Source organism: Engystomops pustulosus, unplaced genomic scaffold (genome assembly GCF_040894005.1).
Source record: "Engystomops pustulosus unplaced genomic scaffold, aEngPut4.maternal MAT_SCAFFOLD_85, whole genome shotgun sequence".
Lineage (NCBI taxonomy): Eukaryota > Metazoa > Chordata > Amphibia > Anura > Leptodactylidae > Engystomops > Engystomops pustulosus.
The window spans coordinates 310,986-338,028 of record NW_027284972.1 but is presented as its reverse complement, the minus strand read 5'-3'; the positions used below and the strand labels follow the sequence as shown (position 1 = coordinate 338,028).

Below are 27,043 nucleotides of genomic sequence, written 5' to 3'. Positions count from 1 at the left end.
AGAGACTACAAGTCCCGGCAGGCAGCGCGGCTGTGGCGCATGCGCGCGCATTGCTCGGAGCTCGGCTATTATGCTGCCTTGGTGAGGATATAAAGAAGAGGCGCTGGAGGGGACAGTGCGGGATCTGGCGGAGCGGCGGGGGACAAGTAATGCGCGGTGTACCGCATGTGTTGTCTCTCTGTGTGTGTGACTGTGGGGGGAGAGCCGGGACACCCCCTCCCCCGCCGCTCTGTGGTAGCGGCCGCTCCGGAGCCTTTGTCATACAAAAGCTTAAGCGGAGCCCGCTCATACCATTGTACCGGAGCGGGGGAGGAGGGAGGGCTCAGAGCTACAGGCTGTACACCTCTATTCAGCCCGGCCCGGTGGGGGGCGCCTAACCCGGAGCAGTGGGTATCCTCCCGCCCGCCATCTTTTAAAGGGGATATAACCAGGGAGGGGGAGCAGGAGGCGGCACACAACGGCCCGGGCCTCCTGGAGCTACCACAGTAGGATGTACGGGTAGAGGAGGCTGCAGGAGGAGGGGGGAGGCTGCTGCACTGGTGGAGGAGGTGGGAAGGAGGCTGCTGCACTGGTGGAGGAGGTGGGAAGGAGGCTGCTGCACTGGTGGAGGAGGGGGGAAGGAGGCTGCTGCACTGGTGGAGGAGGTGGGAAGGAGGCTGCTGCACTGGTGGAGGAGGTGGGAAGGAGGCTGCTGCACTGGTGGAGCAGGGGGAAGGAGGCTGCTGCACTGGTGGAGCAGGGGGAAGGAGGCTGCTGCACTGGTGGAGCAGGGGGAAGGAGGCTGCTGCACTGGTGGAGCAGGGGGAAGGAGGCTGCTGCACTGGTGGAGCAGGGGGAAGGAGGCTGCTGCACTGGTGGAGCAGGGGGAAGGAGGCTGCTGCACTGGTGGAGCAGGGGGAAGGAGGCTGCTGCACTGGTGGAGCAGGGGGAAGGAGGCTGCTGCACTGGTGGAGCAGGGGGAAGGAGGCTGCTGCACTGGTGGAGGAGGGGGGGGCTGCTGCACTGGGGGGGGCTGCTGCACTGGGGGAGGGGGAGGAGGCTGCTGCTGCACAGCTGGAGGAGGGGGGGAAGGCTGCTGCTGCACAGCTGGAGGAGGGGGGGAAGGCTGCTGCTGACAGCTGGAGGAGGGGGGGAAGGCTGCTGCTGCACAGCTGGAGGAGGGGGGGAGGCTGCTGCTGCTGCACAGCTGGAGGAGGGGGGGAGGCTGCTGCTGCTGCACAGCTGGAGGAGGGGGGGAGGCTGCTGCTGCACAGCTGGAGGAGGGGGGAGGCTGCTGCTGCTGCACAGCTGGAGGAGGGGGGGAGGCTGCTGCTGCACAGCTGGAGGAGGGGGGGGGAAAGCTGCTGCTGCACAGCTGGAGGAGGGGGGGGAGGCTGCTGCTGCACAGCTGGAGGAGGGGGGGAAAGCTGCTGCTGCACAGCTGGAGGGGGGGGGAGGCTGCTGCTGCTGCACAGCTGGAGGAGGGGGGGAGGCTGCTGCTGCTGCACAGCTGGAGGAGGGGGGAGGCTGCTGCTGCACAGCTGGAGGAGGGGGGGAAGGCTGCTGCTGCACAGCTGGAGGAGGGGGGGAGGCTGCTGCTGCACAGCTGGAGGAGGGGGGGAGGCTGCTGCTGCACAGCTGGAGGAGGGGGGGAGGCTGCTGCTGCACAGCTGGAGGAGGGGGGGAGGCTGCTGCTGCATAGCTGGAGGAGGGGGGGAAGGCTGCTGCTGCACAGCTGGAGGAGGGGGGGGAAGGCTGCTGCTGCTGCACAGCTGGAGGAGGGGGGGAGGCTGCTGCTGCACAGCTGGAGGAGGGGGGGAAGGCTGCTGCTGCACAGCTGGAGGAGGGGGGGGAGGCTGCTGCTGCTGCACAGCTGGAGGAGGGGGGGAGGCTGCTGCTGCACAGCTGGAGGAGGGGGGGAGGCTGCTGCTGCACAGCTGGAGGAGGGGGGGAGGCTGCTGCTGCACAGCTGGAGGAGGGGGGGAGGCTGCTGCTGCACAGCTGGAGGAGGGGGGGGAAGGCTGCTGCTGCACAGCTGGAGGAGGGGGGGGAGGCTGCTGCACAGCTGGAGGAGGGGGGGGAGGCTGCTGCTGCTGCACAGCTGGAGGAGGGGGGAGGCTGCTGCGCAGGTGGATGGGGGGGAGCTGCTGCGCGGAGGGGCGGGCAGCGGGGCACCGAAGGGGTATTGGGGGTGATGGGATGTATTGGGGTCTCTCTGCTTGTTGTCTCCCCGTTGTTGGCTGTTGCTCCTCTGCCACTTGTAGTTAAGCTCGGATTGTGTGCGGCAGGACCCCTGGCTTTGGTCTTTTAGGACCACCCGTTACTCCTGTTGCTCCAGAATGTAAGTTTGGGGATCACATGAAGTTTCTGTCTTTTTTGAGCGTGTAAATACAACACCCATCAGGACCTGCAGGTGTTCTGGTCTCAGCTGCTGAGTAGTCGGGTGCGGGGGAGGTGCTGACACTATTCCGGGTTACTCAATATTCCTTCTGGGACAGCGCCACCTGATAAGTTCCTTCTCCTCCCTCCGGGATTTGTGGATTAAATATTCTCCGTCTTTTGGGGAATCTCCAGATGTTTTTGTCTTTGTGTGTGATTAGATGTCTTTATCCCCTGTGCTTATTATAGGTATTTTCTGGTCTCTGGGAAAGCTGAGTGCGAGCAAATTGTGTGTGAGCCATAATAATTTACATATACAAATCAGACATTACAGAGGTTGTAACAATAGGAGTGAGGGCCCCGGCCACAAGAGCTTACAGTCTGAGACTTGTGCAGTGCAAGTTTGTGTTCTCTGTTATCAGGTATTTGGGCAGACTGTTGGGGTGTAGGTGAATGCGGCATAGGGTGTATCATCGCCCCTTGATCTGGTTTGCTGGGTCCTGGTTGTGCCGCTAAAGGTTCTGTGTGTTCAGATTTGTTGCTCTTCTGTTGACGCTTGGACCACTGCGGAGTTCACTGAGAATGACACAAATCTCCTCTTGTCACATGATGTGTCCCTCTGGTCTGTCAGATGTTTATCACATACAGAGATACAAGTGCAATCATATTATGGGGAGCAGAAGCTTTTATTGTCAGGTAGGAGGAGTCAGTATCTGCAGGACCTCTCCTTCTTCTTCAGGACCTCTGCAATTCTCCCTGGCAGCTCTCACTCACCTCCTGCACCAGATCCTGACTGATCGCCGTCCATTCCTGCACTATCACTGCTGCATTCTGTCACAATGTGTTGGGTTTTGTTTGTCCCCCGTCTCCTGATGATTGACCACAAGTTCTCAATGGGATAAGATCTGGGGAGTTTCCGGGCCATAGACCCAGAATCTCTGTGTTCTGTTCCCGGGCCATGGACCCAGAATCTCTGTGTTCTGTTCCCGGGCCATAGACCCAGAATCTCTGTGTTCTGTTCCCGGGCCATGGACCCAGAATCTCTGTGTTCTGTTCCCGGGCCATGGACCAAGAATCTCTGTGTTCTGTTCCCGGAGCCATGGACCCAGCATCTCTGTGTTCTGTTCCCGGGCCATGGACCCAGAATCTCTGTGTTCTGTTCCCGGGCCATGGACCCAGAATCTCTGTGTTCTGTTCCCGGGCCATGGACCAGAATCTCTGTGTTCTGTTCCCGGAGCCATGGACCCAGAATCTCTGTGTTCTGTTCCCGGGCCATGGACCCAGAATCTCTGTGTTCTGTTCCCGGAGCCATGGACCCAGAATCTCTGTGTTCTGTTCCCGGAGCCATGGACCCAGAATCTCTGTGTTCTGTTCCCGGAGCCATGGACCCAGAATCTCTGTGTTCTGTTCCCGGAGCCATGGACCCAGAATCTCTGTGTTCTGTTCCCGGAGCCATGGACCCAGAATCTCTGTGTTCTGTTCCCGGAGCCATGGACCCAGAATCTCTGTGTTCTGTTCCCGGAGCCATGGACCCAGCATCTCTGTGTTCTGTTCCCGGGCCATGGACCCAGAATCTCTGTGTTCTGTTCCCGGGCCATGGACCCAGAATCTCTGTGTTCTGTTCCCGGGCCATGGACCAGAATCTCTGTGTTCTGTTCCCGGAGCCATGGACCCAGAATCTCTGTGTTCTGTTCCCGGGCCATGGACCCAGAATCTCTGTGTTCTGTTCCCGGAGCCATGGACCCAGAATCTCTGTGTTCTGTTCCCGGAGCCATGGACCCAGAATCTCTGTGTTCTGTTCCCGGAGCCATGGACCCAGAATCTCTGTGTTCTGTTCCCGGAGCCATGGACCCAGAATCTCTGTGTTCTGTTCCCGGAGCCATGGACCCAGAATCTCTGTGTTCTGTTCCCGGAGCCATGGACCCAGAATCTCTGTGTTCTGTTCCCGGAGCCATGGACCCAGAATCTCTGTGTTCTGTTCCCGGAGCCATGGACCCAGAATCTCTGTGTTCTGTTCCCGGGCCATGGACCCAGAATCTCTGTGTTCTGTTCCCGGAGCCATTTAGTTCTCCCCTTTATGGCCGGTGCTCCATCATGCTGGAGGAGGCATTGCTCATCACCATCTGCTCCTGGAGGGTCGGGAGAAGCGGCTCCTGGAGGACATTCTGCTCCATTCTTTATTCATGGAGGTGTTTTTAGGTGATTCCCTTGGCTGAGAAGCCGCCCCCCCCCTCCCACATGAATGGCTGCAGGAGCTTTACAGGTGCAGGAGACAGGACTGGGGCATCGCTCACCTTGTCTGCTCCCAACAATCAGAAAGGGGATTCATCAGAGACAATGCCTTCCCCCAGTCCTCAGCGTCCACTCCCTGCACCTCCTGCAGAATATCCGTCTGTCCCCCAGTCCTCAGCGTCCGCTCCCTGCACCTCCTGCAGAATATCCGTCTGTCCCCAGTCCTCAGCGTCCGCTCCCTGCACCTCCTGCAGAATATCCGTCTGTCCCCCAGTCCTCAGCGTCCACTCCCTGCACCTCCTGCAGAATATCCGTCTGTCCCCCAGTCCTCAGCGTCCACTCCCTGCACCTCCTGCAGAATATCCGTCTGTCCCCAGTCCTCAGCGTCCACTCCCTGCACCTCCTGCAGAATATCAGTCTGTCCCCCAGTCCTCAGCGTCCACTCCCTGCACCTCCTGCAGAATATCCGTCTGTCCCCAGTCCTCAGCGTCCACTCCTGCACCTCCTGCAGAATATCCGTCTGTCCCCCAGTCCTCAGCGTCCACTCCCTGCACCTCCTGCAGAATATCCGTCTGTCCCCCAGTCCTCAGCGTCCACTCCCTGCACCTCCTGCAGAATATCCGTCTGTCCCCAGTCCTCAGCGTCCACTCCCTGCACCTCCTGCAGAATATCCGTCCTGTCCTGATGGTCCCTGGAGAGAAGCGGCTTCTGTGCTGCCCTCCTGGACACCAGGCCTTGCTCCAGGAGTCTCCGCAGTGTCACAGTGCGTGCAGATGCCTCACACCTGCTGCTGCCATTCCTGAGCTCTGCGATGCTGGGAGCCCCATCCCCAAGCTGAGACACTTGTAAGAGACGCTCCTGGCACTTGCTGGTCCTTCTTGGGCTCCTGGAGCCTTTTGGTAACAATGGAGCCTCTCTCCTTGGATTCCTTGATGATGCGATAGATTGGTGACTGAGGTGACATCTTTCTCGCTGCGATACTCTTCCCTGTTCGGCCAGTTTTGTGCAGTGCAATTATGGCTGCACGTGTTTCTTTAGAGATAACCATGGGTAACAGAAGAGACACAATGATGCCAAGCACCAGCCTCCTTGTAAAGTGTCCAGGGGTGTGATTGTTACTTAATCCTGACAGATTGTCCCCGAGCCCTGTCCCCATCAGCCCCCGCACCTGTGTTACTGGAGACATCACTGACACCATGTTACCTGCTCCTATTATACTGCCCAGTGGTGATTGTTACTTACACATGACACATTGTCCCCAGCCCTGTCCCCATCAGCCCCTGCACCTGTGTTACTGGAGACATCACTGACACCATGTTACCTGCTCCTATTATACTGCCCAGTGGTGATTGTTACTTACACATGACACATTGTCCCCAGCCCTGTCCCCATCAGCCCCCGCACCTGTGTTACTGGAGACATCACTGACACCATGTTACCTGCTCCTATTATACTGCCCAGTGGTGATTGTTACTTACACATGACACATTGTCCCCAGCCCTGTCCCCATCAGCCCCTGCACCTGTGTTACTGGAGACATCACTGACACCATGTTACCTGCTCCTATTATACTGCCCAGTGGTGATTGTTACTTACACATGACACATTGTCCCCAGCCCTGTCCCCATCAGCCCCCGCACCTGTGTTACTGGAGACATCACTGACACCATGTTACCTGCTCCTATTATACTGCCCAGTGGTGATTGTTACTTACACATGACACATTGTCCCCAGCCCTGTCCCCATCAGCCCCCGCACCTGTGTTACTGGAGACATCACTGACACCAGGGCAGCTGCTCCGCCTAAGGCCCCGGCAATGAAGGGGAAATGTGTTTTGGGGCAAAAAGTTCATTTTCTGGGCAAATATTGACTGTGCAATTAATTGCTGTTAAGCTGATCGCTCTTTATAACATTCTGGAGATATGCAAATTACCATTATAACACCTGATGCCGGAGACTTTGTAACAATTACCATTTGTATCATTCTCACAACTTATGGCTGTGACTGTAATTTCATAGTTAAAGGGGTTGTCCGAGAGTTGTGAAAATAAACTAAAAGTGGCCGGAGGGGGCTGCTTAGAAAATAAAGATCTACTTACCTTCCGGCGCCCTCCAGTGTCCCGCGCTGCTTTCGCTCCGGTCAGGGCGCCATGTAAACAAACATGGCCGCCGGGGAAGCGCTGGACTCAGCACTCAGGGGAAGCTGAATCCAGCACTGCTCCGGCGGCCATATTTGTTTACATGCGCCCGGACCAGAGGGAAGCAGCGCGGGACACCAGAGAGCGCTTGAAGGTAAGTTGATCTTTAGTTTTTAACGCAGCCCCCTCCGGCCACTATATTTTTATTTATTTTTTTCCCACAACTCTCGGACAACCCCTTTAAATTCTGCGCTCAGTCCGAATCAGTTGGACTGTCCACCGGCACGCCCCTTAAATACATCTTATACATCCAGTGCTGCTGCACCAATCCCAGTGCACCCACTCATTAAATACCTGTGCAAACCGTTTAAGCCCCGAAAAGGGTGCAGCGCGGTCCCTTAGTACATGAACCCCATGGTGTTTGGACTGAACCCCATCAGTCAGCAGGAAGTTCCACTCAATCTACTGGACTGCGAGTGATTACCGGCAACGCTAAGAATGTGCTCCCCATAGGACGTGTCGTAAATAAGGGATTACTGGACCCCCAAACCTAAATACATCGATGGACCCAGATGTGTCATGAGTTTCCATGTGGTGGTAGCAGATTTGTCTGTGAATGTGATGTATTTGTAGAGTGTGGTTCTGCTTGCTGTGTGTAGGGGTGTCTGTTCTCTTTCATCTCTTTTAGTAGTAGTGATGCAGCCTCTGACACATGTGGCACTGTAGTGTCCGCCACTTGTCCCCCGGTCCCTGGTGGTGACTTGTCACTGTAGTGTCCGCCACTTGTCCCCCGGTCCCTGGTGGTGACTTGTCACTGTAGTGTCCGGTACTTGTCCCCGGTCCCTGGTGGTGACTTGTCACTGTAGTGTCCGGCACTTGTCCTCCTGGTGGTGACTTGTCACTGTAGTGTCCGCTACTTGTCCCCCGGTCCCTGGTGGTGACTTGTCACTGTAGTGTCCGGCACTTGTCCTCCTGGTGGTGACTCGTCACTGTAGTGTCCGGTACTTGTCCTCCTGGTGGTGACTCGTCACTGTAGTGTCCGGTACTTGTCCTCCTGGTGGTGACTCGTCACTGTAGTGTCCGGTACTTGTCCTCCTGGTGGTGACTCGTCACTGTAGTGTCCGGCACTTGTCCTCCTGGTGGTGACTCGTCACTGTAGTGTCCGGTACTTGTCCTCCTGGTGGTGACTCGTCACTGTAGTGTCCGGTACTTGTCCTCCTGGTGGTGACTCGTCACTGTAGTGTCCGGTACTTGTCCTCCTGGTGGTGACTCGTCACTGTAGTGTCCGGTACTTGTCCTCCTGGTGGTGACTCGTCACTGTAGTGTCCGGCACTTGTCCTCCTGGTGGTGACTCGTCACTGTAGTGTCCGGTACTTGTCCTCCTGGTGGTGACTCGTCACTGTAGTGTCCGGTACTTGTCCTCCTGGTGGTGACTCGTCACTGTAGTGTCCGGTACTTGTCCTCCTGGTGGTGACTCGTCACTGTAGTGTCCGGTACTTGTCCTCCTGGTGGTGACTCGTCACTGTAGTGTCCGGCACTTGTCCTCCTGGTGGTGACTCGTCACTGTAGTGTCCGGTACTTGTCCTCCTGGTGGTGACTCGTCACTGTAGTGTCCGGTACTTGTCCTCCTGGTGGTGACTTGTCACTGTAGTGTCCGCCACTTGTCCCCCGGTCCCTGGTGGTGACTTGTCACTGTAGTGTCCGCCACTTGTCCTCCTGGTGGTGACTTGTCACTGTAGTGTCCGCCACTTGTCCTCCTGGTGGTGACTTGTCACTGTAGTGTCCGCCACTTGTCCTCCTGGTGGTGACTTGTCACTGTAGTGTCCGGTACTTGTCCTCCTGGTGGTGACTTGTCACTGTAGTGTCCGGTACTTGTCCCCCTGGTGGTGACTCGTCACTGTAGTGTCCGGTACTTGTCCCCCTGGTGGTGACTCGTCACTGTAGTGTCCGGTACTTGTCCTCCTGGTGGTGACTCGTCACTGTAGTGTCCGGTACTTGTCCCCCGGTCCTGGTGGTGACTTGTCACTGTAGTGTCTGCTACTTGTCCCCCTGGTGGTGATTCGTCACTGTAGTGTCCGGTACGTGTCCCCCTGGTGGTGACTCGTCACTGTAGTGTCCGGTACTTGTCCCCCTGGTGGTGACTCGTCACTGTAGTGTCCGGTACTTGTCCCCCTGGTGGTGACTCGTCACTGTAGTGTCCGGCACTTGTCCCCCTGGTGGTGACTCGTCACTGTAGTGTCCGGCACTTGTCCCCCTGGTGGTGACTCGTCACTGTAGTGTCCGGCACTTGTCCCCCTGGTGGTGACTCATCACTGTAGTGTCCGGTACTTGTCCCCCCGGTCCTGGTGGTGACTCGTCACTAGTGTCCGTGGTACACTGGGCCCGCATGATTCGAGAGGTGGGGGCGTTGCTGGACCCCGGTGTAGAGGGGAGCTGGGGGGGGGGGGGTGGCACGGTGCTGGGCCCCAGTGTAGAGGGGAGCTGGGGGGGGGGTGGCACGGTGCTGGGCCCCAGTGTAGAGGGGAGCTGGGGGGGGGGTGGCACGGTGCTGGGCCCCGGTGTAGAGGGGGCTGGGGGGGGGTGGCACGGTGCTGGGCCCCGGTGTAGAGGGGGCTGGGGGGGTGGCGCGGTGCTGGGCCCTGGTGTAGAGGGGAGCTGGGGGGGGGCGTGGTGCTGGGCCCTGGTGTAGAGGGGAGCTGGGGGGGGGGCGTGGTGCTGGGCCCTGGTGTAGAGGGGAGCTGGGGGGGGGGGGCGCGTGGTGCTGGGCCCCAGGCCCCTGCCTGCCTGCCTGCGGGATACTGTGTACACCCTGCTTACGGTATACTGTGTGGGCTCCCGGCCACCTACCTGTCTGCAGGATATCCTGTGTATGTGCTTGCCTGCAGGATACTGTGTGTGTACTTGGCCACCTACCTACCTGCACATAATGTAATGGTTGTAGCTGGTGGCAGGAGGTGGGTTCCCAGCAGCACAGAGGATGTCAGGAGTAGTTTGTGCTCAGGAAGGGATTCCCGGCAGCAGCGCAGAGTATTTCAGGAGATGTGACTCCTCCTTAATGACTCTTCTCTTCTTTTTTCCTACAGGTAAAGTCCTGATACCGGTTATAACTGGAACCTGAAGTCTCTGCCCGATTCAGAATGACCTCCTGACCCAAGATGGCGACCTCCTGACCTCAGCACAAGAAGTAAGAGCAGTGTGTGCAGCTCTGGGTGTGACTGGAGGACGCTGTATGATGTATCTCCTCCTAAAATATTAGAGCAGTGTGTGTGCAGCTCTGGGTGTGACTGGAGGATGCTGTATGATGTATCTCCTAGATATTAGAGCAGTGTGTGTGCAGCTCTGGGTGTGACTGGAGGATGCTGTATGATGTATCTCCTCCTAGATATTAGAGCAGTGTGTATGTGCAGCTCTGGGTGTGACTGGAGGATGCTGTATGATGCTGTATGATGTATCTCCTCCTAGATATTAGAGCAGTGTGTATGTGCAGCTCTGGTTGTGACTGGAGGATGCTGTATGATGTATCTCCTCCTAGATATTAGAGCGGTGTGTGTGCAGCTCTGGGTGTGACTGGAGGATGCGGTATGATGTATCTCCTCCTAGATATTAGAGCAGTGTGTGCAGCTCTGGGTGTGACTGGAGGATGCTGTATGATGTATCTCCTCCTAGATATTAGAGCAGTGTGTGTGCAGCTCTGGGTGTGACTGGAGGATGCTGTATGATGTATCTCCTAGATATTAGAGCAGTGTGTATGTGCAGCTCTGGGTGTGACTGGAGGACGCTGTATGATGTATCTCCTCCTAGATATTAGAGCAGTGTGTGTGCAGCTCTGGGTGTGACTGGAGGATGCTGTATGATGTATCTCCTAGATATTAGAGCAGTGTGTGTGCAGCTCTGGGTGTGACTGGAGGATGCTGTATGATGTATCTCCTAGATATTAGAGCAGTGTGTATGTGCAGCTCTGGGTGTGACTGGAGGATGCTGTATGATGTATCTCCTCCTAGATATTAGAGCAGTGTGTATGTGCAGCTCTGGGTGTGACTGGAGGATGCTGTATGATGTATCTCCTCCTAGATATTAGAGCAGTGTGTATGTGCAGCTCTGGGTGTGACTGGAGGACGCTGTATGATGTATCTCCTCCTAGATATTAGAGCAGTGTGTATGTGCAGCTCTGGGTGTGACTGGAGGACGCTGTATGATGTATCTCCTCCTGTCTCTCCTCTCTGCTCAGGTTCCATGTTCGGACCCCTGAGATGGGATGTCCTTCCCTGTTGGGGTCCATAAAGGAAGAGATTGTTTTGCATCGTTTCTTTGAGAAGAAGTGACGCAGAGCAGAGAACAATGTCAGCAGTGACGGCCCCGGCCCCCCAGGGACCTGTGAACCCCCCTCCTCCCGAAGTCACGAACCCCAACAAACCCGGCCGCAAGACCAATCAGCTGCAGTACATGCAGAACGTGGTGGTGAAGACGCTGTGGAAGCATCAGTTTGCGTGGCCTTTCTACCAGCCCGTGGACTGCATCAAGCTCAACCTGCCCGTAAGTCCCAAGCATAGTCCCAGGAGCATCCAGGGTCACACCAGGTCATACTGTGTCAGAGGCAGGACCTACCCTCTGCCTCGCCTGGGACGCTGGGTGCGGGTGCCCTTCATGCTATCCTCCTCTCAGGCCCTGGATGCTGGGTGCAGGTGCCCTTCATGCTGTCCTCCTCTCATGCCCGGGGTGCGGGTGCCCTTCATGCTATCCCCCCCTCAGCCCCGGGACGCTGGGTGCGGGTGCCCTTCATGCTATCCCCCCCTCAGCCCCAGGACGCTGGGTGCGGGTGCCCTTCATGCTATCCCCCCTTTAAGCCCGGATCGCTGGGTGCAGGTGCCCTTCATGCTATCTCCCCCTCAGGCCCGGGATGCTGGGTGCAGGTGCCCTTCATGCTATCTCCCCCTCAGGCCCGGGATGCTGGGTGCGGGTGCCCTCAGGCCCTGGGTGCAGGTGACCCATGTTCTGATGTCTGGATCCCCCGGTTGAACGTCCGCAGTCCCCGGGGCTTCCCATAGACCGCTGGCACCTGCTCCTCTCTGTAGTGTGAATGAGGCCCTGTTTTTTGGGGTCCCAGAAGTCGCCCCCTCCCCTGCACCTTCATATTGTGCCGATCTTCACTTCCAGGACTATCACAAGATAATTAAGAACCCGATGGATATGGGGACAATTAAGAAGAGGCTGGAGAATAATTACTACTGGAGCGCTAATGAGTGCATGCAGGACTTCAACACCATGTTCACCAACTGCTACATCTACAACAAGGTGAGCCGCCAGTGCCATGTGGGGGTAGTAGTCCTGAGGAGGAGGCCGCCAGTGCCATGTGGGGGTAGTAGTCCTGAGGAGGAGGCCGCCAGTGCCGTGTGGGGGTAGTAGTCCTGAGGAGAAGGCGGCCAGTGCCATGTGGGGGGGTAGTAGTCCTGAGGAGGAGGCCGCCAGTGCCGTGTGGGGGTAGTAGTCCTGAGGAGAAGGCGGCCAGTGCCATGTGGGGGGGTAGTAGTCCTGAGGAGGAGGCCGCCAGTGCCGTGTGGGGGTAGTAGTCCTGAGGAGGAGGCCGCCAGTGCCGTGTGGGGGTAGTAGTCCTGAGGAGAAGGCGGCCAGTGCCGTGTGGGGGTAGTAGTCCTGAGGAGGAGGCGGCCAGTGCCATGTGGAAGTAGTAGTCCTGAGGAGGAGGCCGCCAGTGCCGTGTGGGGGTAGTAGTCCTGAGGAGGAGGCCGCCAGTGCCGTGTGGAAGTAGTAGTCCTGAGGAGGAGGCCGCCAGTGCCGTGTGGAAGTAGTAGTCCTGAGGAGGAGGCCGCCAGTGCCATGTGGAAGTAGTAGTCCTGAGGAGGAGGCCGCCAGTGCCGTGTGGGGGTAGTAGTCCTGAGGAGGAAGCGGCCAGTGCCATGTGGAAGTAGTAGTCCTGAGGAGGAGGCCGCCAGTGCCGTGTGGGGGTAGTAGTCCTGAGGAGGAGACTGCCAGTGCCGTGTGGGGGTAGTAGTCCTGAGGAGGAGGCGGCCAGTGCCATGTGGAGGGGTATTAGTCCTGAGGAGGAGGCGGCCAGTGCCATGTGGAGGGGTATTAGTCCTGAGGAGGAGGTGGAGAGTGCCATGTGGGGGGGTATTAGTCCTGAGGAGGAGGCCGCCAGTGCCATGTGTGTGTGTGGGGGGGTATTAGTCCTGAGGAGGAGGAGGTGGAGAGTGCCATGTGGGGGGTAGTAGTCCTGAGGAGGAGGTGGCCAGTCGGAAAGGAGGCGGAAATCTCTTCTAGTTGCTCATGACAACCATTCAGAACTCTGCTTTCATCTCCCCACATCTGTTTATAGAATAAAGCTGAGCTCTCATTGGTCGCCATGAGCAACTAGGACAGTTTTACTCTAATAAATCTTCTCCTATATGTGTGCAGGGGGCGCGGTGCGGACTGGATATTATATTGTGCAGGGGGCGCGGTGCGGACTGGATATTATATTGTGCAGGGGGCGCGGTGCGGGCTGGATATTATATTGTGCAGGGGGCGCGGTGTGGACTGGATATTATATTGTGCAGGGGGCGCGGTGCGGCCTGGATATTATATTGTGCAGGGGGCGCGGTGCGGCCTGGATATTATATTGTGCAGGGGGCGCGGTGCGGCCTGGATATTATATTGTGCAGGGGGCGCGGTGCGGCCTGGATATTATATTGTGAAGGGGGCGCGGTGCGGCCTGGATATTATATTGTGAAGGGGGCGCTGTGTGGCCTGGATATTATATTGTGAAGGGGGCGCGGTGCGGTCTGGATTATATATTGTGCAGGGGGCGCTGTGTGGCCTGGATATTATATTGTGAAGGGGGCGCGGTGCGGCCTGGATATTATATATTGTGAAGGGGGCGCGGTGCGGCCTGGATTATATATTGTGCAGGGGGCGCGGTGTGGACTGGATATTATATTGTGCAGGGGGCGCGGTGCGGGCTGGATATTATATTGTGCAGGGGGCGCGGTGTGGACTGGATATTATATTGTGCAGGGGGCGCGGTGTGGACTGGATATTCTATTGTGAAGGGGGCGCTGTGTGGCCTGGATATTATATTGTGAAAGGGGCGCGGTGCGGCCTGGATATTATATATTGTGCAGGGGGCGCGGTGCGGTCTGGATTATATATTGTGCAGGGGGCGCGGTGCGGTCTGGATTATATATTGTACAGGGGGCGCGGTGTGGACTGGATTATATATTGTGCAGGGGGCGCGGTGTGGACTGGATTATATATTGTGCAGGGGGCGCGGTGTGGACTGGATTATATATTGTGCAGGGGGCGCGGTGTGGACTGGATTATATATTGTGCAGGGGGCGCGGTGTGGACTGGATTATATATTGTGCAGGGGGCGCGGTGTGGACTGGATATTATATTGTGCAGGGGGCGCGGTGTGGACTGGATATTATATTGTGCAGGGGGCGCGGTGTGGACTGGATATTATATTGTGCAGGGGGCGCGGTGTGGACTGGATATTATATTGTGCAGGGGGCGCGGTGCGGCCTGGATATTATATTGTGCAGGGGGCGCGGTGCGGCCTGGATATTATATTGCAGTTAATGGATGTTGCTCTCTCTTAGTCCACAGATGACATTGTCCTTATGGCTCAGGCCTTGGAAAAAATTTTCCTCCAGAAAGTAGCACAGATGCCCCAGGAAGAGGTGGAGTTGTTGCCCCCTGTCCCTAAAGGCAAAGGAAAAAAGCCACCCCCTCCGGCTGCACAGACGCCAGGTACCTGCATCCTCTGCCGTTAACCCTTTCTATATCTCTGACTGTGTTGTGTCGCTGCTCTGGAGGTTCATGGCCGGAGCACAGGGGGCACACTTACCTCTGTGTAATGGTGATATGGCCCTGGTCCTCCTGGTCGGGTGCGATGGTGTCCTCTTAACCAATTCCATTTTTCTCCAGTCATTACAGAACAAGAGGCGCCTGTTGAGAAAGCTGCTCCGTCTCCCAAACCGCTGGTAGTGGAGCGCAGCCCCCCCAAAGTAGCTGCAGTGGAGCGCAGCCCCCCCAAGCCTGCCGTGGTGGAGCGCAGCTCTGGAAGACGAGCTGATCCCCCTGTGGAGAGGCGTCGGGAGCGATATAAAGGTCATTATCTGGGGGTCTGCGCTGTCTATGACTAGCCCTGTGTGATGCTGGACATCCCTGGGGGGCTCCATGTGAGTGGGCAGCCCCCTGACCTTGGTGAGACTCATGCCATGATGTTTTCTTGCAGCCACAAGCCAAGCCTCCAGCATCTCCACGGTCAGCCCCACGGTCCAGCTCACCAACATCGCTCCGCTCATGTCCCAGACGCCAGTCATCGCTGCCACTCCTGTGCCAACCATCACAGCTAATGTAACGGTACCAGTCACCGCCCCCCCGCCGCCTCCAGTCCCACCTGTCCCAGTAGCACCAGTGGTTCCTCCAGCCGCCCCAGTCATTAAGGTAAGGGTCCTGCTGCGTCTGTTACCCAGTCTTATACCAGGTGCTTGGATGGTTAGAGTAGCACCTACCCTGCAGTGTAAAGCACAAGGGACACAGAGCCCCAGAGAGGTCAGGTCATCCGTATCAGCCTGAGGGGACCTGCCAGTTACAGGTTTTCTTGGCAGCACATTGCCATACATCTTGTAGTGGCTGAGCATGGTATTACAAGTCCTTGCCCTTCACTTGAAGAGGACAGAGATGTGACTGGATGAGGGAGGGGGTGCATGGCGTCCTAAGGATAATGGATTAATAAAGAAAACCTGGGACCCCCCTTTTAGAGCTGCCCCCCGACTTGCAGATCCTCCTGCTGCCTCCATGTCATTGTCGCTCTTCTTGTTTCTTCAGAAAAAAGGTGTAAAAAGAAAAGCGGACACGACCACCCCCACCACCTCTGCCATCACCGCCAGCCGCAGCGAGTCGCCCGTCCCAATCACTGACCCTAAGCAAGCCAAAGTGGCCAACCGGAGAGAGAGCACTGGGCGCCCCATCAAACCACCAAAGAAGGATCTGGAGGACGGCGAGATCCCACAACACGCCGGCAAGAAGGGCAAGCTGACCGAGCACCTGAAATACTGCGACAGCATCCTGAAGGAGATGCTCTCCAAGAAGCACGCCGCCTACGCCTGGCCCTTCTACAAACCCGTGGACGCCGAGGCCCTGGAGCTGCACGACTACCACGACATCATCAAGCATCCCATGGACCTCAGTACTGTCAAGGTGCGCTCCTCCCCATATCCCCTCATTTTATAGGGGTTGTCCCACGCCCTCCCCTTCCTTAAGAGGTCTCTGCTTGCTTTCAGTGAATGGTAACTTCCCAGTTTCCACAATTGTCAGAAACAAACATAGGCAGCACAAATATCTCCTGTCTGTTCATCTTACCTTTACAGATGCACTGCAACAAAACCTCAGCTGTGTTAGCAGAACTAGGTCATGACAGGGTATTCACCTTTGGATCTATACAAGGTACTGACCGTAAGCCGCGTTCACTTGGCAGAATGAGACAGGTTGCTAGTTATAGGCAGCAAAAACCTATCCACTCTGCACTAGGAGAGCCCCAAACTCTTGTATGGGGGCTACAAGATCAGCTCAGCTCTGCTACATCTGCCTGGTACATGTTCTCACACAAGCTTCCTTGTCTCCTTGTAGAAGAAGATGGATGGTCGGGATTACCTGGACGCGCAGGCGTTCGCAGCTGATATACGGTTAATGTTCTCAAACTGTTACAAGTACAATCCTCCGGATCACGAGGTTGTGGCCATGGCTCGGAAGCTGCAGGTAGGCTCCGCAGAAGTGGGGGGCATTCATTGTAGGTTTCCCATGCATGTACCAGTCACTGCTGCACCTGCTCTACGTGTCCTGCGCTCAGTTTGTCCTCTGCAACCTTCTCTGTTCCACAGGACGTTTTTGAGATGAGATTTGCCAAGATGCCAGATGAGCCGGCAGAGCCCCCCGCCGCTCCCCCAGCAGCCGCCCCGGTGGTCAGTAAGAGCGTGGAGAGCAGTCACACCAGTGAGGAGAGTTCCTCCCAGTCTGATAGCTCCGACTCTGAAGAGGAGCGTGCCACAAGGCTGGCAGAACTGCAGGAGCAGGTGAGGCCCGGGCATCGGGGTGATGGAAAAATGGGGGCATGGCCAGTGATGGAGAAACCCCCAGGAATAAAGGGGGGACACGGCTAGTGATGGAGAAACCCCCAGTGATAATGGGGGGACACGGCTAGTGATGGAGAAACCCCCAGGAATAATGGGGGGACACGGCTAGTGATGGAGAAACCCCCAGGAATAATGGGGGGGACACGGCTAGTGATGGAGAAACCCCCAGGAATAAAGGGGGGACACGGCTAGTGATGGAGAAACCCCCAGGAATAAAGGGGGGACACGGCTAGTGATGGAGAAACCCCCAGGAATAATGGGGGGACACGGCTAGTGATGGAGAAACCCCCAGGAATAAAGGGGGGACACGGCTAGTGATGGAGAAACCCCCAGGAATAATGGGGGGACACGGCTAGTGATGGAGAAACCCCCAGGAATAATGGGGGGACACGGCTAGTGATGGAGAAACCCCAGGAATAATGGGGGGGACACGGCTAGTGATGGAGAAACCCCCAGGAATAAAGGGGGGACACGGCTAGTGATGGAGAAACCCCCAGGAATAATGGGGGGACACGGCTAGTGATGGAGAAACCCCCAGTGATAATGGGGGGACACGGCTAGTGATGGAGAAACCCCCAGGAATAATGGGGGGACACGGCTAGTGATGGAGAAACCCCCAGGAATAATGGGGGGACACGGCCAGTGATGGAGAAACCCCCAGGAATAATGGGGGGACACGGCCAGTGATGGAGAAACCCCCAGGAATAATGGGGGGACACGGCTAGTGATGGAGAAGCCCCCAGGAATAATGGGGGGACACGGCTAGTGATGGAGAAACCCCCAGGAATAATGGGGGGACACGGCTAGTGATGGAGAAACCCCCAGGAATAATGGGGGGACACGGCTAGTGATGGAGAAACCCCCAGGAATAATGGGGGGACACGGCTAGTGATGGAGAAACCCCCAGGAATAATGGGGGGACACGGCTAGTGATGGAGAAACCCCCAGGAATAATGGGGGGACACGGCTAGTGATGGAGAAACCCCCAGGAATAATGGGGGGACACGGCTAGTGATGGAGAAACCCCCAGGAATAATGGGGGGACACGGCTAGTGATGGAGAAACCCCCAGGAATAATGGGGGGACACGGCTAGTGATGGAGAAACCCCCAGGAATAATGGGGGGGGACACGGCTAGTGATGGAGAAACCCCCAGGAATAATGGGGGGGGACACGGCTAGTGATGGAGAAACCCCCAGGAATAATGGGGGGACACGGCTAGTGATGGAGAAACCCCCAGGAATAATGGGGGGACACGGCTAGTGATGGAGAAACCCCCAGGAATAATGGGGGGACACGGCTAGTGATGGAGAAACCCCCAGGAATAATAGAGGGGCAGGAGAAAGGGGGCACCAGCACTGGGGGCAGGGGTAGTGATGGGGAAACCCCCAGGAATAATGGGGGGGGGGGGCACCAGCATTGGGGGCAGGGGTAGTGATGGGGAAAGCCGCAGGAATAATGGGGGGGGGGCACCAGCATTCGGGGCAGGGGTAGTGATGGGGAAAGCCCCAGGAATAATGGGGGGGGGGCACCAGCATTGGGGGCAGGGGTAGTGATGGGGAAAGCCCCAGGAATAATGGGGGGGGGGCACCAGCATTGGGGGCAGGGGTAGTGATGGAGAAACCCCCAGGAATAATGGGGGGGGGGGGGCACCAGCACTGGGGGCAGAGGTAGTGATGGGGAAAGCCCCAGGAATAATGGGGGGGGGGGCACCAGCATTGGGGGCAGGGGTAGTGATGGAGAAACCCCCAGGAATAATGAGGGGGGGGCACCAGCATTGGGGGCAGGGGTAGTGATGGAGAAACCCCCAGGAATAATGGGGGGGGGGGCACCAGCACTGGGGGCAGGGGTAGTGATGGGGAAAGCCCCAGGAATAATGGGGGGGGGGGGCACCAGCATTGGGGGCAGGAGTAGTGATGGGGAAAGCCCCAGGAATAATGGGGGGGGGGCACCAGCACTGGGGGCAGGGGTAGTGATGGGGAAAGCCCCAGGAATAATGGGGGGGCACCAGCACTGGGGGCAGGGGTAGTGATGGTGGGGGGGGGGGCACCAGCACTGGGGGCAGGGGTAGTGATGGGGAAAGCCCCAGGAATAATGGGGGGGGGGGGGCACCAGCACTGGGGGCAGGGGTAGTGATGGGGAAAGCCCCAGGAATAATGGGGGGGGGGCACCAGCACTGGGGGCAGGGGTAGTGATGGGGAAAGCCCCAGGAATAATGGGGGGGGGGGGCACCAGCACTGGGGGCAGGGGTAGTGATGGGGAAAGCCCCAGGAATAATGGGGGGGGGGCACCAGCACTGGGGGCAGGGGTAGTGATGGGGAAAGCCCCAGGAATAATGGGGGGGGGGCACCAGCACTGGGGGCAGGGGTAGTGATGGGGAAAGCCCCAGGAATAATGGGGGGGGGGGCACCAGCACTGGGGGCAGGGGTAGTGATGGGGAAAGCCCCAGGAATAATGGGGGGGGGGCACCAGCACTGGGGGCAGGGGTAGTGATGGGGAAAGCCCCAGGAATAATGGGGGGGGGGGCACCAGCACTGGGGGCAGGGGTAGTGATGGGGGGGGGCACCAGCACTGGGGGCAGGGGTAGTGATGGGGGGGGCACCAGCACTGGGGGCAGGGGTAGTGATGGGGGGGGCACCAGCACTGGGGGCAGGGGTAGTGATGGGGGGGCACCAGCACTGGGGGCAGGGGTAGTGATGGGGGGGGCACCAGCACTGGGGGCAGGGGTAGTGATGGGGGGGGCACCAGCACTGGGGGCAGGGGTAGTGATGGGGGGGGGGGCACCAGCACTGGGGGCAGGGGTAGTGATGGGTGGAGGCACCAGCACTGGGGGCAGGGGTAGTGATGGGGGGGGGGGCACCAGCACTGGGGGCAGGGGTAGTGATGGGGGGGGGCACCAGCACTGGGGGCAGGGGTAGTGATGGGGGGGGGGGCACCAGCACTGGGGGCAGGGGTAGTGATGGGGGGGGGGGGCACCAGCACTGGGGGCAGGGGTAGTGATGGTGGGGGGGGGGGCACCAGCACTGGGGGCAGGGGTAGTGATGGGGAAAGCCCCAGGAATAATGGGGGGGGGGGGGGGCACCAGCACTGGGGGCAGGGGTAGTGATGGTGGGGGGGGGGGCACCAGCACTGGGGGCAGGGGTAGTGATGGGGAAAGCCCCAGGAATAATGGGGGGGGGGGGGCACCAGCACTGGGGGCAGGGGTAGTGATGGGGAAAGCCCCAGGAATAATGGGGGGGGGGGGCACCAGCACTGGGGGCAGGGGTAGTGATGGGGAAAGCCCCAGGAATAATGGGGGGGGGGGCACCAGCACTGGGGGCAGGGGTAGTGATGGGGAAAGCCCCAGGAATAATGGGGGGGGGGGGGCACCAGCACTGGGGGCAGGGGTAGTGATGGGGAAAGCCCCAGGAATAATGGGGGGGGGGGCACCAGCACTGGGGGCAGGGGTAGTGATGGGGAAAGCCCCAGGAATAATGGGGGGGGGGGCACCAGCACTGGGGGCAGGGGTAGTGATGGGGAAAGCCCCAGGAATAATGGGGGGGGGGGCACCAGCACTGGGGGCAGGGGTAGTGATGGGGAAAGCCCCAGGAATAATGGGGGGGGGGGCACCAGCACTGGGGGCAGGGGTAGTGATGGGGGGGGGCACCAGCACTGGGGGCAGGGGTAGTGATGGGGGGGGCACCAGCACTGGGGGCAGGGGTAGTGATGGGGGGGGCACCAGCACTGGGGGCAGGGGTAGTGATGGGGGGGGCACCAGCACTGGGGGCAGGGGTAGTGATGGGGGGGGCACCAGCACTGGGGGCAGGGGTAGTGATGGGGGGGCACCAGCACTGGGGGCAGGGGTAGTGATGGGGAAAGCCCCAGGAATAATGGGGGGGCACCAGCACTGGGGGCAGGGGTAGTGATGGGGGGGGCACCAGCACTGGGGGCAGGGGTAGTGATGGGGGGGGCACCAGCACTGGGGGCAGGGGTAGTGATGGGGGGGGCACCAGCACTGGGGGCAGGGGTAGTGATGGGGGGGCACCAGAACTGGGGGCAGGGGTAGTGATGGGGAAAGCCCCAGGAATAATGGGGGGGCACCAGCACTGGGGGCAGGGGTAGTGATGGGGGGGGGGCACCAGCACTGGGGGCAGGGGTAGTGATGGGGGGGGGGCACCAGCACTGGGGGCAGGGGTAGTGATGGGGGGGGCACCAGCACTGGGGGCAGGGGTAGTGATGGGGGGGCACCAGCACTGGGGGCAGGGGTAGTGATGGGGGGGGGGGGGCACCAGCACTGGGGGCAGGGGTAGTGATGGGGGGGGGGGCACCAGCACTGGGGGCAGGGGTAGTGATGGGGGGGGGGGGCACCAGCACTGGGGGCAGGGGTAGTGATGGGGGGGGGCACCAGCACTGGGGGCAGGGGTAGTGATGGGGGGGGGGGCACCAGCACTGGGGGCAGGGGTAGTGATGGGGGGGGGGGGGGGGGGCACCAGCACTGGGGGCAGGGGTAGTGATGGGGAAAGCCCCAGGAATAATGGGGGGGCACCAGAACTGGGGGCAGGGGTAGTGATGGGGAAAGCCCCAGGAATAATGGGGGGGCACCAGCACTGGGGGCAGGGGTAGTGATGGGGGGGGGGCACCAGCACTGGGGGCAGGGGTAGTGATGGGGGGGGGGCACCAGCACTGGGGGCAGGGGTAGTAATGGGGGGGGGCACCAGCACTGGGGGCAGGGGTAGTGATGGGGGGGGGGGCACCAGCACTGGGGGCAGGGGTAGTGATGGGGGGGGGGGCACCAGCACTGGGGGCAGGGGTAGTGATGGGGGGGGGGGCACCAGCACTGGGGGCAGGGGTAGTGATGGGGGGGGGGGCACCAGCACTGGGGGCAGGGGTAGTGATGGGGGGGGCACCAGCACTGGGGGCAGGGGTAGTGATGGGGGGGGCACCAGCACTGGGGGCAGGGGTAGTGATGGGGGGGCACCAGCACTGGGGGCAGGGGTAGTGATGGGGGGGGGGGGCACCAGCACTGGGGGCAGGGGTAGTGATGGGGGGGGGGGCACCAGCACTGGGGGCAGGGGTAGTGATGGGGGGGGGGGGCACCAGCACTGGGGGCAGGGGTAGTGATGGGGGGGGGGGCACCAGCACTGGGGGCAGGGGTAGTGATGGGGGGGGGCACCAGCACTGGGGGCAGGGGTAGTGATGGGGGGGGGGGCACCAGCACTGGGGGCAGGGGTAGTGATGGGGGGGGGGGGGGGGGCACCAGCACTGGGGGCAGGGGTAGTGATGGGGAAAGCCCCAGGAATAATGGGGGGGCACCAGAACTGGGGGCAGGGGTAGTGATGGGGAAAGCCCCAGGAATAATGGGGGGGCACCAGCACTGGGGGCAGGGGTAGTGATGGGGGGGGGGCACCAGCACTGGGGGCAGGGGTAGTGATGGGGGGGGGGCACCAGCACTGGGGGCAGGGGTAGTAATGGGGGGGGCACCAGCACTGGGGGCAGGGGTAGTGATGGGGGGGGGGGCACCAGCACTGGGGGCAGGGGTAGTGATGGGGGGGGCACCAGCACTGGGGGCAGGGGTAGTGATGGGGGGGGGGCACCAGCACTGGGGGCAGGGGTAGTGATGGGGGGGGGGCACCAGCACTGAGGGCAGGGGTAGTGATGGGGGGGGGGGGGCACCAGCACTGGGGGCAGGGGTAGTGATGGGGGGGGGGGTCTTGCTGGCAGTGAATATAAACTTTGATGGTTCAGTCTGGATCTACATAAACCACTAGAACTTCACCTCTTATTTCTGCTGACACATTGTAACAAACCTTTATCAGAGTAGATGCTAAACATTGTGTGATCCTTTACTTCTCATTATTTATTGATCCCCAATCCTGGGACAGGTCATTAATATTAGAATATTGGGGGGTTTGGACCATTGGTGTGGGGTACGGGTGCCGGGCTTGTGGGGTGCTGAGTAATAGAAGTTGTTGGATACGTCCTGGACGCTTGCGTTTGATGCCCACAGCTGAAGGCGGTACATGAGCAGCTGGCCGCGCTATCCCAGGCACCGGTCAACAAACCAAAGAAAAAGAAAGAGAAAAAGGAGAAAGAGAAGAAGAAAAAGGACAAGGAGAAGGAGAAGGAAAAGCACAAGATGAAAACCGAGGAGGAGAAAAAGATGAAGGCCGCGCAGCCAGCAAAACCCGTGCCCCCGAAAAAGGCTCCGGCCAAGAAGGCAAATAGCGCAACCTCGACCACTACACCCAGCACAGCCGCCCCCACCGCCAACAGGTAAGTGCCCTCCACAGGGAAGAGGTGCAGCGTCGGCTGCGGTCACAGTCTTCTCACTATGGGCTGTTGTCTCCCAGCAGTAAGCAGCCGAAAAAGGGGGGGAAGCAGCCTCCATCCGCCACCTACGACTCTGAGGAGGAGGAGGAGGGTCTCCCCATGACCTATGACGAGAAGCGCCAGCTCAGCCTGGACATCAACCGGCTCCCAGGGGAGAAACTGGGTCGTGTAGTTCACATTATCCAATCCCGAGAACCTTCCCTAAGAGACTCCAACCCCGACGAGATTGAGATTGACTTTGAAACCTTGAAACCGACGACTCTGCGGGAGCTGGAACGATACGTCAAGTCATGTCTACAGAAGAAACAGCGGAAGCCTTTCTGTGAGTAGACGAGACCCCTTGCTTCTAGTTATGGGTGGGGGCCCATTTATCGTCAGACTTGTACCCAATGCAGGGGGCGAATCCATAAGGGGTCACACGCTCGCTTCCATTTCCATCCCTTTCCTGCAGTGTCCCGGTGTATGATTGTTTATAACTAGATTTTCTCCCTGTCGGATCGCTGCATCACGCAGGTGGGTCGCTCGCTGGAGACCCTCCTGTGATCGAGCAAAGATTAAGCTTAAAATTTTGGCCTGTTGGGAGTCCTGCAAAGTTCCCTCGAGCCCTCCGGAGCAGTGTTTTCCAACTCTAGTCCTCAAGCCCCCCCAACAGGTCAGGTTTAGAGGATAATCTGGCAGGCCTCTGAGCGGAGCGTTGTGCGCCTGCGCTGAGGTTATCCTCCAAACCTGCGCAGCTGGGGCTTGAGGAGCAGAGTTGGCAAACGCTGCTCCAGAGGTTCTGCTGTAAACCTCTGTGTGTTGGCATCTGGCTGATTGCTTCACTTTCCCAGCAGCGTCGGGGAAGAAGCAAGGTGTAAAGTCCAAGGAGGAGTTGACTCAGGAAAAGAAAAAGGAGCTGGAGAGGAGACTGCAGGATGTCAGCGGCCAATTAAATAACAAGAAACCTGCAAAAAAAGGTACCGTAGTGGTGACCCCTCCCTCGGCCTGGCGACTACCACTCCCAGCCTCTGTTGTGCAGGGTCTCATAGAGGATGGGTGGGTGCAGGAAACGTGCTCCATGTGGCGGCGGGTGCTGCATGAAGCGCTCATCCATGTTGTAGGTGACAGGGGGCGCATTCATCCCCAGCCATCACTGTGTAGGCGCTCTCCGCTGGGTGGTCTCATCTCTCCTCTTCTTGTCTCTGCAGAGAAGTCGGGGGCTTCTGGAGGACCCTCTCGGCTCAGCAGCAGCAGTAGTTCCTCAGAATCGGGCAGCAGCAGTTCCAGCGGCTCCAGTTCGGACAGCAGTGACTCTGAGTAACTTCCTCCCCACCAGAAGGAGACGTGACTGGCGTGTTTTACGTGTCTCCGAGGTGGGAGGCCTATGTAACACTTTTGGTGTGTGGTTTAAAGAAAACTTTTAAAAATGGGGAGAAAAAAAAGGAACAAAATATTTTAAACAAAATTCCCAAAATCGGAAAACAAACTCCTTTTATTTTTGAAAGAAGAAGAAGAAATAGTGAAAGGTCCTGGTAAAGAGGCGTCAGCAATAAGCAACGCGGGGGGAGGGAGGGGACACATATTAATAAAGTGGTTTTAATGTTGTTTTTAATCTCCTTTTCCCCCTGTGGCTGACCCCGCGCTCCTGGGGCGCGGCTGCTCTCGGGCCGGCTGACCCCGCGCTCCTGGGGCGCGGCTGCTCTCGGGCCGGCTGACCCCGCGCTCCTGGGGCGCGGCTGCTCTCGGGCCGGCTGACCCCGTGCTCCTGGGGCGCGGCTGCTCTCGGGCCGGCTGACCCCGTGCTCCTGGGGCGCGGCTGCTCTCGGGCCGGCTGACCCCGTGCTCCTGGGGCGCGGCTGCTCTCGGGCCGGCTGACACCGCGCTCCTGGGGGGGCGCGGCTGCTCTCGGGCCGGCTGACACCGCGCTCCTGGGGGGGCGCGGCTGCTCTCGGGCCGGCTGACACCGCGCTCCTGGGGGGGCGCGGCTGCTTGGGCCGGCTGACACCGCGCTCCTGGGGGGGCGCGGCTGCTTGGGCCGGCTGACACCGCGCTCCTGGGGGGGCGCGGCTGCTTGGGCCGGCTGACACCGCGCTCCTGGGGGGGCGCGGCTGCTTGGGCCGGCTGACACCGCGCTCCTGGGGGGGCGCGGCTGCTCGGGCCGGCTGACACCGCGCTCCTGGGGGACGGCTGCTCTTGGGCCGCCTGACCCCCGCTCCTGGGGCGCTGTGTGGGGGGCTGTGACGGATTGGATCCCACTGCTGCCCCCGCAGTCCTGGGCACTAGATCTACTAATCACATGTTTACAGCTTCTTCTTCTTTGTTTGCATCTGTCTGGATCATGGACGTCTCGGCGCGGGGGGAGGGGCTACACGTGTGTCGGGATATAGATTTTTATGTATTTTCTTATTTACCTCAGAACAAAAAAAAAATATACAAACGCAAACGTTATTTTTTAACTCTAAGATTTTAGTTTTTCCCTGCACGGTGGCGATAGTCTGCGCCCCCTCCCCTCCTCCGCAGCGACACATTCCATTCGCTTCCGTACTCCATATTTTGTATGTACATAAACACATTATTTATTAACCATATAATATCCTGCTGTTTTTTCTGAATGGTGACGAGGGGTTTGTGGTGGGGGACTCTTGGGGTTGGACAATCTCTCATGTGTAGTGTGTGTATATATTCTCCGGACATCAATGTTTTATATATTGGGATCTTTGGGGTTACATCTATAGGACTCCTTTGTAGCGGCGGGGGCCTCGCTCCGGGTTGTTCTGTTTCTTTGGCTTTTGGCCTTTGCATGAATCGGGAGCGTTTTCTGATCTTTTTCTTCCTGCTGTTAACCCTTTGTTTTGCAGCGGAGTTCCCCTTTATTCCGCCTTCTCTGTGAAGATCCTGGTTTCTTCCATGTCTTGTTATGCAGAGTTTTAGGCCGTTTTTGTTCAATTTTAGCAGCTACCAAAAAACAAACCGGATGTGGGATGGGACGCGGCCGCTCTTCATACTGGAGCCTTTTCAAGGGTTTGTGAACAATAAAAGTAGTTGTCTATTTTTACCTGTGTGATTCCCTGTATCCCCTGACCCAGCGCCTTGTGCTCAAATAAATCTGGTTTTTTTAATGAATGTGATGGATTTGTCCCTTCTGGTAGATGGTAGGTACATTCACAGACCCCTCAGTCCTTCCCGCAGGGTGAGAGGGCAAGATATGTGTGTATATATACCCCCCACCACCCCAGAGTGTATATATGTATATATATATATATATATATATATCCCCCACCACTGCCCCAGAGTGTGTGTGTGTAATAAATATATATATATATATTATATATATATATATATACACACACACACACACACACACACACACACACACACACACACACACACACACACACACACACACCATTTTATTAGGTCCACCTGTCCAACTGCTCGTTAACACTTAATTTCTAATCAGCCAATCACATGGCGGCAGTGCATTTAGGCATGTAGACATGGGCAAGACAATCTCCTGCAGTTCTCCCGAGCATCAGTATGGGGAAGAAAGGTGATTTGAGGTCTTTGAACGTGGCATGGTTGTTGGTGCCAGAAGTCTGGTCTGAGTATTTCAGAAACTGCTGATCTACTGGGATTTTCACGCACAACCATCTCTAGGGTTTACAGAGAATGGTCCGAAAAAGAAAAAACATCCAGTGAGCGGCAGTTCTGTGGGCGGAAATGCCTTGTTGATGCCAGAGGTCAGAGGAGAATGGGCAGACTGGTTCGTGCTGATAGAAAGGCAACAGTGACTCAAATCGCCACCCGTTACACCCAAGGTAGGCAGAAGAGCATCTCTGAACGCACAGTACGTCCAACTTTGAGGCAGATGGGCTACAGCAGCAGAAGACCACACTGG

General features: G+C 58.4%; 1 protein-coding gene across 8 annotated transcripts; it reads left to right on the top strand.

Moving 5' to 3' along the window:
- On the top strand, positions 1–26,268 carry BRD3 (bromodomain containing 3). Of its 8 annotated transcripts, none has more exons than XM_072131535.1 (14): positions 1–81; positions 9,812–9,912; positions 10,957–11,261; positions 11,883–12,020; positions 14,321–14,471; positions 14,649–14,831; positions 14,959–15,170; positions 15,555–15,926; positions 16,356–16,484; positions 16,607–16,798; positions 22,844–23,109; positions 23,187–23,488; positions 23,997–24,122; positions 24,354–26,268. In XM_072131535.1, exons 3-14 carry the CDS (start codon positions 11,067–11,069, stop codon positions 24,464–24,466), a joined length of 2,379 nt encoding a protein of 792 aa, XP_071987636.1. In that variant the 5' UTR covers positions 1–81; positions 9,812–9,912; positions 10,957–11,066; the 3' UTR covers positions 24,467–26,268. The 8 variants fall into 8 exon arrangements, with proteins under 8 accessions (XP_071987636.1, XP_071987641.1, XP_071987640.1 ...); XM_072131540.1 differs by having other exon boundaries at positions 13–146; positions 23,190–23,488; positions 24,000–24,122; XM_072131539.1 differs by having other exon boundaries at positions 13–146; positions 23,190–23,488.
- Positions 26,269–27,043: the final 775 nt, after the last annotated feature.